Genomic DNA, 12,989 nt, shown 5'->3' with positions numbered 1-12,989 from the left:
AAAATGACTGTAATTCATCTCCCTGGGCTGTATTTATTTTAAAATATGTCTGGATAATCTTAACCCTCGCACCCCTTCTTCTCTTTAGTCCCCCAAAATACTCAAAATGTGCTCTGCTGTGCATGAGGATTATAAGGGGAACTCTTTTACTCTTTTACAGAACTCTAAAAGCTTGACGAGAAACGTGAGCATAGCCAGAATTCTGGGGCTCCAGGTTGTCACATAAATACATCCTGGCATCATTGGATGATAAAATTTCATGGCTGGTTACGGCCAGTGGGAAAGTGGGACCAGCAGGGACAGTTACAGGACTGTAAAGACATGTGTCAGTGTCATGCACAGAGAAAAAAGACATGAGAAGAAAGGAGTGATTTGTGATTAGAGCCTGAGAAAGGCTATTAAGGCTGATTTATTAAGCCTTTTATCTCAGTTTTGTATATTTGTAACTCATAGCCATAGTTTGTAGAGCTAATTTCTCATCTGTGACTGAGTATTTCTTTCCGTTGTAAACGCACTTTTGGTGAAAAACATTTTTATCAATCACTCTAAACTTTAAAGGTCTGCAATTATGTGTGAGTTAGAACTGCTGACTATTGGGCTTTTCCCCTCATGGTGCTACATTTTGCTTCAAATTTCCTTTTTCTTACTTTAATCTCTCTATAGCATAATTGAAATAGATAAACTGCAGGCATAGGGACGGTTTAAAGGAATCATGAGCACATTGTTATCAATCGGTATTTTTTATTTTGTATCACTAGATTTTGAAAAAAAAGCAGCTCCATTACCCTGCTCATAATAAGCTGCTTCTGTAGTAAATCAAACACTAATTGCATGCAGATTGTGAGCACAAAATCAAACAAACATGTAGCCTGAAGTATTCCTACTCCCTCGTAAATCTGGTCCGAATTGACTTATCTCTGCTTTTCTATCCCAAAGCATTTTACTGAGACTTCTGTGTTCAGTGAATACTTGTGAGTGAATGTGTCTGCGCATTCTGTACAGTATGCGCCTCCACACGCACTGGTATGGTCTATATGTTAAAGTATGACTCTCAGTGCGTACGTTAGTGTTAGTGTGTGAGAGTTCACACAGCAGGCAAACTGTAATGGTTCCCATCACTTCACACTAGCTGTCAGTCTTGTCACATGCAAGGCGGCAGCCTGGAGGTGACCTGACACACATGTTCGGCTCTCATCTAACCGGGCCATGTTGGACACACTGGAAAAGTACAGTCATACAAAGCTGCTTTGCTGAAGGACAAAATGCTTAACAGAAACCAACCTCGAAAACATGAAGCGGCATCAGAATGAATGGTCTTGCCAAATGTGTGGCTCTGTGACAGCTCACTTTAACTACTGAAGCGAACCGAATGTCCAAATATTCCAGTTTTGTAATATAGGAACACAATGGAATGTTTAGTAGATTGTTTAAACCCGGTATTTCATCAATATAAGATTTGTTAATGATTTTATTAAATATATCCTCGGATAAAATGTGATGCTAGGAACACATTTCAAAAAAAAGTGTAAAAAAGGGCATGTTTAATTCTGTTCTGCATCACTTTTTCTTTTAGCAAAACTGACTACTGCTGTTGTGTGAAAATAGTTTTTTCTTTCTTTTTCCATCTACTTGATAAAATTCTTGCTGCTCAAGAGCATGGGTTTCATTTTGTGTATTTCTACTATCATAATTCGCCAGTTTAGCCCTCATATAAGTATGAGGCCATGTTGTTATAATACAGTTTGGCATAGCTAATATAAGCTCTTCCTTGTAAAATACATAATTTTCTTGGCATTATATTGTGCTCCAAAGCATGTATATATATATATATATATCGCTTATCATTAATGATGCCTTCAAAGATGCTGGATTTTGAATTAACTTCCAGCACCGGTTTTCAGCCTTGTCCTCTACATAAATACATGGTATTTAATGGTGTACAATAAAAATACTGGCATGGTTTTCTGTTTAATTTTAAGCTCTTTGAATAGTGTTATGGTGTAGGTTGTCCCTTCTTTTCTGTCCTCTTAAACAACAGCTGGTCGAGGTGGATGGGCACCCTTTCTGAGTCTGCCAGAGGTTTCTTCTTGTTAAAAGGGAGTCGTTTCTCTCCACAGACACCTCATGCACGCTCAGGACGGGAGATTGGGCCAAAGATAAGTTTCAGGTCAATCTGTTGGTTTCCTTAGCTAGGAAATTGTTTTTTGAATTGGCTTTGTATGTATGTATGAATTGGACTAATTTTGAATGTGATTAATTGGATTTGATTACAATGAATAGGACTTTAATTTGCTTGAATTGGACTGCATCATTGAAGTGCCTTGAGATGACATTTGTTGTGATTTGGCGCTATATGAATAAACTGAATTGAATTGAATTTCTCACTTTAAACATTTGACATTTTGTATGTCTGCAATTCTGTCCTAAATTTACACATAGGGTTTGTCAATGGTTTGTTAATCCTCACATTCTGTTTTATTTACTTTGTACAGAGCCACAGCTTTACTCTTATTCAGATTGTTACGAATTGTTTACAGTCTAGTGCAGGTTGTCTTACACTGACGCATATTCATCCACAGTAAACAACACTAGGTTTTATGTTAAGTTATTTTAGATGCAAGTACTCAGTATTAGGTCAGTTAGCAAGTTTTATTGTCTTAGTGAGAGATTTTTATCACATCCCAACAAAACCTGTGCATTTTAAAACAATATTACACTTGTAAGAACCTGTAATAGGAAACATAGTAGATTATTCTGATCCACCTTCACCTGCCTCCGCTCAAACTCCGCAATGGCTTTTTCCTCCAAAGATGCTGGACAAAATTCACCGTCTTTTTATGTTACTCTCACTGATTCATAAACGAAAACATGAAAACACATGCACGTGCATACATACACCCTAGAGGCAATGCCAACTATTTTCGCATGCAAAAGACACAGATGTATGGTTGTACAGTAAACAGACAAACAGATACACAGTCACCACCTGTTCATAGAGGAAAAAATTCTTACATGTGTGCCTGTGCATGTGTATATTGATACACACACGCACACATGCCCGCTTCCCTCAGGGCACACTACTCCATGCAGGAAACACTGGCAGCATTAGCCAGGAATGCTAATTGAAACAAACAAGTTCATGGTTTCTTCATTTCTGAGGAGGGAGTTGGCTGTAATTGAGCCTTCTGTGCATGTGCGTGTCTGTGTACTCTTGCATATACGCACATATCATTTAGCATGCCAAAGATCTGGGAACGATTGCACACCATTATTGTCCTGCTTTTTCTCAAGTTTTACTTTCAAACACAAATAAGAGAAAATTTGTTCACCATAAACAGACATTAGTGTTGACAGAATCTCTGTTCCAGACTAAAGTAAACCTGATCTCTCTTTCCCTTCACAATTACATTCAAACACACTCTCTCAGCTCCAATAACTGTGTACTTGGAAAGACTTCGTTTAATGTGAGAGAATCCGATTGGAGTTGCTGCCATGATGGAATTGTGTGTTTGGCCTGCAGCTTAGAGAGGCATCCCAAACCAGAAGGTCAAAGGTTAGTTGTGTGAACATCCTTCCGAATGTCCAGCGGCAGTAAACATTAACCCTGACCTCATCATACAGATTCCAGATGTAATGTCAGGGATTGCCTTACCTGCACCAAAAGCAAAGAAGTATGTCTGGTTGGGATTTCTCTGCAGCAGTGCAGACACCCGTCGAGCCATTCGCTCGTTGCGTTTGTAGATGAGCTCCCGGCGAAAGTAGCTGTCAATCTGCTGGGCTGTCAAGCGGTCATGTGCTGGCAGAGAGCTGTTGATGAAGTGAGGCAGCTGAAGGAAAGAGAGAGACTGTGAGAAAATGGGAACGTAAAAGCTTTCAAGTTGATGAATTGTTCAGATTATGCATCAAACATAAAAAGGCAGGGCATCAAAGAAAACTGAGATGAAATAAAAGGAGAGGGCTGAATGTGGGTACTGGTGCCCGAAAGAGTGAGTGTGACTCCTGGCAGCTAGAAGTGTTTCTTGACAGAAAACAACCAACGCAATGCTCTTCAGGCTGGCTTTTAGATGAGTTAGCATCAACAAATCGAGTAAATGTGTGCGAGGAAGACTGCTTCTAGTCAAAAAATATTTGTATTTTATGAGTGTGTATGCCTTACTTGTTCCACTGCCTGAACGTCTGTTTATGTGTGCATGGACAAGTACATATTATCTATAAATGAGAGTGTGCTCAGTTACTGTATGATTTATTATGAGCCAGGCAGGCAGAGACAGACTGGCTATATTCCACTTTTGGCTCTATCAGTGTTTTCAACAGGTTGTTAATCTACAAGGATGAGTTGAATTCATCGGTAGAGTAACAGGGGTTTGACATGAGGGTCTGAGACATCCAACTTGGTAAGGCACACTTGTTGTTATCTTCTAGTTCTTCGTAAGAGTGATTTTTGGTTGGCCTTTTGCCTTGATGTATTTCATAGCTCCTTAGTTAAGTTAGAGCCTTTTTCTGAACATTCCTCATTTTGAGGCACGTTTTGTTCCCCGGGATTTCCCTGTTTTTGTGGAAAATAAAGTTTTGTCAGCTTACTCCCGTACTCTGCGTCCGAGTCCTCTCCGTGAGTTTCCTGTTTGTCATAAATTTCCTTATATTGATTTCTTGAATTGACCATGTTCTGTTATTTTTCAATTTTACATGTTGTCCAATAATTTTTTTGTACAATCATTTTTAAAATGTTGAGAATGCATTTATGTGAGCAGTTAGAAAAAATGCTCTATGCATAAATGAATAATAAGGAAATTACAAAGCAGATCTCTATCATGACCATGCAAAATATAAAACCAGCAACTAGTAAGTCAGAAAAAATCCAGCCCTGGTAAAAAACTATGTCCTTCATCTGTTTATCATTGTGTGTGTTGGAGGCTTAAAAAGATTGTTAGCATGATATGGCTGCTTGGAACATCAGGCTGGTCATAGACTACTAAAAAATGATGTTTTGTGTGTTACCCACACCGAGGCAAATTCAGACGCCATGATTCCATACGCTACACAGTTATTCAAATTTAAGTGCATTATTTTTACTTTTGCAGTTGTAATTCATGATAAATACCTAATTTTAGCCACAGATATCCAACTTGATGCAAGTCTGATGATTAAACAGGTGGGAAACAGATCAGTTGAGTAGGTGGTCCTTTCGAATGGCCTACAGCAAATGTATGTTCACACTACACACAAAATATGCTCATATGTGGCGCAGACCACCTTTGAATGTGGTCTGATTGATCATATCTGAGCGGATTCAGGGTCCATATTCACAATCCTCACTTGTGATTGGATCATCAAAGACACGTGTTAATGCCAGGTGTGAAAAAAAGGCCAGGAGTTCACCATGGGCCACCCTGCCTTCAGTTTTCCTCCCAAAGCTGGAAATAATGACAGAATGGAGAGACTGGAGACAGACGGGGTTAAAGTTCCAAGTTTAACATTCGCAGATGTGTTTATCCGGATTTGTATTTGAGTGTGACAAGAAGACACATGCATACAAAGTATTGCTGTCTACAAGTGGGTGACAAGTTGATACAACTGTAGAACCGCTGCAAATGGTGCGTAAATGTGTGTGTGTGTCTCAGTGTGTGGTGTCTGAGTACATGGGACGATTTATTCTACCACATGTGAACAAGGTGCTCCTCAGCATCCATCCAAAATCTGTATCTGAGACATTTCCTCTCACTCTCCTCCCTGCTCTTCCCACAGTCTGTTTTACATAAAAGTTGAATGGTTTTAATTCACACTTACACCGGGCATATATGTCTTGCTTTTGTCATGTGCGTTTTACACCCTGATGATAAAACATAATGTAGGATGGACACTTCTCTCTGCACTTTATTGTTTGACTTTTTTTTTCTGTTTTTAGGATATTCACCTCATCTGGTTATGAATGTGACCAGTTCAAATCTAACACCAGTATGAATGGCTACTAGCATAAAAAGAAGATATTTATAGCATAGTTTGTCTGTGTTTTCTCAGGGTGAGTGACCCAGGTTCATCCTGACTGATAGAATCTAATGATTCATAAATAAAATGAACCACACATTGCTGAATGCGGAGGAATAAGTAACAAAGAAACACAGAATGAGCTGGAAAAAGACTGTATGATTACTTTGATGAGTGAGGATAGAAAGACTGTTCCGTGACAAGAAAAAAAGAGTGTTTGGTCAAAATAAGGTCAAGGTGGGAGTGCAATGGTAAATGCAGATAAGCTATCGCAGGACGAGTATTAGCTGCTTTCTATCCTGACCTGTACAGGAAATTTAAAGTGACGGCTAGATATTTCCTCCCCTCCTCAATACTGGTACAGCTCTGTATTCATTTAACCTCCACTCAATAGTTTTTGTTTTTTCTGAGAAGTTTCTCCTCTCTGGGATACGTCCTATTTCTTTCTTTTTATCCTTCTTCTGAGTTTATGCGGGTCAAGATGAAGGATGTGATTTGGAGGGGGGGTGTCCCATAATTTCACACCAAGAATTGGACTCTTCCACTTTTTACATTCTAACAATTTTCTTCACATCCATTTGAAAGAAAGACAAAGGAAACGCAAACTCTTTCCCTGAGTCAATGCCAAAAATGCTTGCAGATATCTTAGGTCTGAATCAGAATTATTGCTCGCTTAACTTTATTTCTTTTTAAACTTTTTTTTTTCTAACTTTGATCTTATTTCCTTGTTGGATTTGGAGTGTCTTGCGTAATGAAACACTTTTTTACCAGGTAGTGGTCTGTGGCCTGTCATCAGCTTCTTTTTATTATGATGAAGACTGAGCCAGGAGAGCATCAGGAGTATTGGAGGCCTCTAAATTAAGTCCCATCTATCAAAAAAGACCGAATAGTTGACAGCCCCAGAATTTCATTTTCACACACACTCTCATCCTGGCATAGATCACATGACCATGAAAGGGGGTTCAGATTGCCTACCAAGTGCTATACTGACAAAAGAGCAGGAGGAAACTGCTATGATTTAAAGCACTTATGAAGAAGACAACTGTAGCCATGACTGTGGGTGAAACTGTGTCTAACAAGCTCCTCGTAATCCTCAGGGAGAAAGAAATGGCTAGAACCATATAAAAAGCAAGAAAGATGGAGAAACAAGAAAAAAAGTCTTGTGTTTTGGCACAAGAACTGAGGAATGGTGTGTGTGCTTTCCCGTCTTTTGTGTGCCTCTAGAGCAAACGGTGTGGAATCTCTGCAGTCAGGCAATGAGTTGAGGTTACATGGTGTGTTGGCTTTAATGGGACTTAAGGATCAGTTAGGGAGGTTGACATTGCAGCATAATTGACTTATGATGGGGGGGCTTTAGAGTAAATCTGCATTCGAGGATAGAGAGTGCTACTGCATGTGGTGTTTACCATATATGTATGTGTGCTACATACTGAATAGCCTTGACAGCTGGAGGGAAGACCGAGGTAGAGGCCATCGGTAAAAGAGCAGGGACTACATTAAGAGGAGGTGAGATGCTGTGTTTTCAGCTGTATCCAGAATTATTAAAGTGTCAGAATATCAAGTAACTCGAGCTTGAGAAGGATTAATATGGCAATGTGAAGATTTGTGGAATTGATGTGAAAGTCTAAAAGTTTGAAGTGATGATTGTGTAATGGTAGAGAAGCGGGTGTGAGCGTTATGCCAACTCAAATCCTGGGTCTTGGCAAATTTGGGTTTTGGACGTTGGTGCAGATGTTTCTGTGCTTAAGATGTAAGTGGCTGGTATTTTGTCAAAACTCTTTTACTGTGAGGAAATTACGACTAGACTACTCTTTTTTTTTTTTTTTTGTCCCGAGAATACACAGAACAGTTGCATTTTCAAGCCTTTTTAAAAGTCATTAATCTTTGGTTCTAGAGCATATATTTATAATGTGCATTAGGTTATAAGAAAACTTTATTTTGTTTGAGGGAAATAGAAGCTTGATCTTGGTCTTTTCCTTTACCATGTTTATATTTTTGAAGCTTGATCTTAACAGATGTAAACGTGTCACAAGAGGTTGTGAAGTAGAGAACAAAAAGAGGGCAGAAAATAAGATAACACAAGATAAAGAAAATTAAAGTGCCAGCCAAACCTTAAATTGAAATAAACTTTGAACATGCTTCACAAAGAGCACAGAGGACAATGGATATTGAGAGATTTGAACAATATTACAACACTGTGTATTTAGAAGCATCCCTGAGTGCACTCATAACAATCGCATGATTTCTGAAAGTTATTTTTTCACTGAAACCATTTTCATTGCACTTTTTTAGGCTTTTATTGATAAACGTGCAATATAGGTGCCTTTTTGCAGCACATAATACGTTTCTTTTTTTCCATTTGCAGAGAAGGTTTGAAAATAATGACATATGGATAATGGATGCTTAGAAGGGTGAAACAAAAAATATAGAGCCAACAATCACCAGCAGCATCCAGAAATTAGTTCATTTTAGTTGACATGGCAACAAATAAACAAAAGGCTCTCATGACGAGTTGTTGTCATACTTGGCTGAAACATTGCCAGTGGCGTGAAATAGAATAACTTTGTGTGTGTTTAATGTTCACGCATTGATTATTTTTACCAACCATCTACAAAATGGTGATGATAAGAACTCTTGTTAATGACGCCCCTCGTGTGAGGCGTTATCAGGATGATATCGTGTACTGTGATGATAGCATGAAAGTAATTCAGTATTTGACATCTTTTGGCTTCAACTTTACAAACAGTGAAGAAACACTTTGTTGGGAGCATAAATACAGCACATTGTTGTTGGACCACGTACAGCTTCGTAAGTGGGAAAATGTGGCAGATAATATCTAATTTTGTGTGTTTTGGCAAAGGGAAGTAATGGCATCAGATCATTTGTATTGTGCTGGGCAGGTGGTTCATTTTATGTTCTGTATGTTTTTCTTAGTCCAACTCCAGCAGTTCTAATTGACTTCAGTTGTTCTGCAGAAGGCTGACATGAAGCTGAGTCATTAGTAATGAAAGAGTAATGAAAAGGGAGTGATTATGTTTCTATTTAGGATGAACCATCTCTTATCTCTGAAAGTAAGATTGAGAAAAAAGAAACTAACCTGCGAAGTGTCATGGTTAAAGATGATGGAGCTGAGGTCCCCGCAATTGTAGTGTGTGATGAGATCTTCAGTGGTGTAGGAGCCTTGCAGGCTTCCTGCTCGAACACCCTCGTGCTGCAGCAGTGTCTGGTTCAAAGCAAACAACACCTGCGGGGAAGGAGAGGTAAAGTCAGAAGGGGTGCTCTTACTTTTGGCATTCACAAATTTCAGCACAATACAATACAAATGGGGGAGACTGGGCAGATACAATTGACGTTCCTCTTTAAAAACCTAACATGGGCTTGGTACATAATAAAGCCGCTATGCTCAGCGTCTGAGAATTACAAAAAGCATTTTCATTTCTGTTTGGATATTTTTATACACTTTCCATACATGCCCACGGCAGGTAGTAGCAGACCATAGAAGACATGGCAAGACTCCACTGACATTCTCCTAAAGCAAAGAGAGAACCTGGGAATAAAGAGAGAGGTAAATGGAGAGAAAAACCTTTAGAAAATAATCCTTTCTCTTTCACCAGGACCAGGGTGTTGTAAATTTACAGCAGCCATTAAAATCAAAAGTAAACCCTCTTTTACAGAGAATTTATGGTGTGCAGCCGCCAGCCAGTCAAAAAAACTCCACAGCTGTCGAAGGCACCAGGGGTTAACCCCTCCGCTCACGCCCTCTACAATCCCACGCCACCTCTGTCTGCCCTGGCAATCGAGACTGACTTGTCAATCACTATGAAGCTGTCTTACAGGAACCAAAGGTATGTTAGACATTCAAATGTTTTCTTTTTACTGTATTGTCCTGCACGGATTCATATAGTTCTACATTGCAACCAGTGAGACAGTCTCAGCTGGCTCCACTGGAACAACGCACTAAGCTCATCATAGCTTCAAACTCCACTGTACTGATCCATGTCTACAATCCTAATTACCTAGAAACCTGACTTCGGAAAATACTGCTGGAGGAACGTCAGCATCCAGACTCAAATGATTTGTGGAGCAGCTTAAGGCTGATACAGCTGCACAACTGATTGAGGCCGATGTCAGAAGTCTGGGTCGTAATTCACACAATCATGTTTTCGCAATCATAATGCCTATATTGTGCACATTGAATGTTTAAACTCCAGGTAACCTTTACACGGGGATAATCACAACCAAGCTCTAAGCTCAACCTTGTGACTCTCCCTCTCCTCTCCGTCTGATTCCAACCAGTCTTGTGGGCTCCTTTTAGCTTGAGTCTGCTTTTTTCATAATCCAAAGAGACAACTAATGAACCAGCAGCATATATAACACTTTCATTGCCCCCCTTCCTTTTCCTTTCTTCTCTTACTCTGCTCTTTCTCCTCTTTAACCTCAGAAGAGACTGCATCCTCCTCTCATCCCTTTACTGGGAAAGACCTCTACCCCTTCCCTCTGCACGCCAGAGAGCTGAGTCTGAACTTTTTCATTCCTTTTGACACATTTCATCCAGCTACACAAACGCCACGCTGTCAGCCTGCCAAAGGTGAACGGTCTGGGAATGGGTCTTGATCAAACCTGTAACCATTTCAGGCTGACAAAAAATAGAACTTGAGCTTTCCTCAGCCTATATCTGGATTTGTAATGACATTATACACAACTTCAGTTTCTATTTACATCTGATGAGAGATTCAAAACCACTCGTAAAAAAACAGGATGATGCCATCCCCAAAGACATTAAGACTAACAACTGTAACAAATTTTACTGCAATGTAGGTTGATTCTATGCCAGTGAGTTGCCACTGCCTGAAGTTCTTGACCCACCGAGCTCTCTGCCACATCTTAAGGTCTTTCCAAGAAAAACACTGCAGCAAGCCCTGGGCAGACTCAGGGTGAGGAGCTGTCAGGGTACACACACCTGCCAGGGTTTCTGTAACCAGGCCAGCTTCGGTAGTTTCCCTTAACATGGCAAAGTGCCCCAGACGCAACAGACGTGAGAAAGAGTGCATGACTGGTTGTGTTGTTAAGGAGGTTGTTATTTCAATATTGTCTGTCTCCTGGGCAAAGAACATCTCTGCAGCTGTAACCATGGTGCCCGAGTTTGAGCTGGCCTGAATGAGAGGGCATGTCAGTCACTCCAGGGAGGGAAAGAGGGGGAAGGAAGAGGAGAGAGAAAATGAGCAAACATTTCCCGTGTGCGTGTGTGTGTGAGAGAGAGTCTGTGCGTGTTTGCATGCGAGTATATGTATAAATGTGAATATGTCTGCGTGTATGTGAGTGTGTGTCTGACGGAGTGGGTATTCTCGGGCTGAAGTGGCCTACTCACCATGACAAACCAACCCTTTTGCAACCGGGTCTCTCTAAAGTAACAAACATTGACCCTGTTCACCACATAATTTACTACCGCAGGTCTTGCCTCTTTTTTTTTTTTCCACACATTGTCTAACACATGCGTGAGAAACTCCCATTGTAATTAAATAAAAGCTTTATTAGAACTAAGCTGGAAGGAGAAGAGCGCATGGATGGTCTTGGAACCTGCAATCTGAGCGCAGCACTCCAAAAATTCATTAGCGAGCATTGGCAGGAAATCAGAAAGACCGGGTCGGTCAGGGGTGGGGGTAATGTAAAATAGAAAAAAAATCTGAGAGATCTTTTAAGTTTCAGAGAATATGATGTATCCACAATGTGAGTACATTGCGGCAGTTGACTTTAAAGTGCATGGCTGTTAGCTCCAATAAGGTTGGTTTGTTTGAAGTTTTTACAGGTCTGAAGCATATAATGAGTAGGTGCCAATGACAAGGTGCTGGAAGTGAGTGAGCTCACACTTGTCAACTGCCTCATTTCACTCTTATGCCTCTGTAAATCTGAATAGGAGAATGTGAGAGATGGATGGAGCAGAAGAGCAGCGGGCTGAAAGCAACCAGTGTAAGGCCAAACTCTAAAGACCAGGAAAGCATTGATTTGAGAGCTGTGTAACACGCATCATCAATGGTAGCAGGTACAAAAATTAAATAGATTGAAAAAATATTTTAAAAAATTATAATCCTGTTTGCTTCAATCTTGTCCCAACAGTCATATCCATGTTCCCAAAAAATACCTTTTGAATGGCAAATATAATTAAAATATCAGTGTTTGAGAACATATATTTGAGTGTCTGAGGTACCAATGACCAGCTCAAAAAAAAACAAGACATAACACAATCCTGTCATTTTTTGGGGGGGGGTACCAGGGTTTGAATATATCTCCTTAATGAGCCGTTTGGATATGCAGGGTACTGTTACATCACACTTACATCTCAGAGTAGAATTGACCAGCCTCCTCATCTTTGTTTCAACCTATTGTCTCCACAAATTCAAATCATTCCCTATACCTAGGAAGTGAGGAAGTGGGAAGAAAAAAAAAAACGTTCTGCCCACGCTTTTCTGCTGTGCTGTTGCTATTGATTTGCCCAGCCAGAAGTTGTACATTCCAATTTCCCACTTGTTTCTGGAAAGGGCAGGACAGGGATAATCACCATTCAAAAAACATACCTGTGACACCGGTAATAGTTTGTCAATATAAGTTACAGTTCTTCATGTTAACCACTCAAAATTTGAACAAAACACAGAGAAATGGACCAACTGGGAAGCCCGGGATTTATGGAGCTTATAAATGGCGGAGGAATTACAATGGGATTTTGAACAGCTGGCTGGCCATTACATTACTTTAGTGTTATCATCTGTGGTGCGGTGTTTAACAACTGGAGCTAGTTCAACGCATGACGTGCAACGATACTGTTCCTAAAAGAGGGATCAGTGCCAGCTGCAGATGAGGGAAATGTAAGTATTTGATAATAAAGTTGCCAGTCAAGTATTTTTGCTGCAGTTTGATGTGGGGGTAGTCTGAGGTTGGTTTGGTGTGTGTGTGCAGCCCACTTTCACGGAAAAACGTAAAATAGTCACACAACGGAAAACTCACGCACA

At 40.1% G+C, this 12,989-nt stretch overlaps 1 protein-coding gene across 2 annotated transcripts in view; it reads right to left on the bottom strand.

Annotated features, from left to right (window-relative positions):
• trabd2b (TraB domain containing 2B) overlaps positions 1-12,989 on the bottom strand; it is a 71,776-nt gene that overhangs the window by 19,908 nt on the left and 38,879 nt on the right. For both annotated transcript variants that reach the window (XM_075484345.1, XM_075484344.1), the window contains exons 3-4: positions 9,083-9,229; positions 3,653-3,827 (exon numbers count right to left, since the gene is read on the bottom strand). In XM_075484345.1, the coding sequence (XP_075340460.1) occupies positions 3,653-3,827; positions 9,083-9,229 (322 nt within the window). The remainder of the gene's footprint in view (positions 1-3,652; positions 3,828-9,082; positions 9,230-12,989) is intronic.

This window comes from Odontesthes bonariensis, chromosome 15, assembly GCF_027942865.1.
Source record: "Odontesthes bonariensis isolate fOdoBon6 chromosome 15, fOdoBon6.hap1, whole genome shotgun sequence".
NCBI lineage: Eukaryota > Metazoa > Chordata > Actinopteri > Atheriniformes > Atherinopsidae > Odontesthes > Odontesthes bonariensis.
Note: the sequence above shows the minus strand (reverse complement) of the source record. Positions and strands in the feature narration are given on the sequence as shown.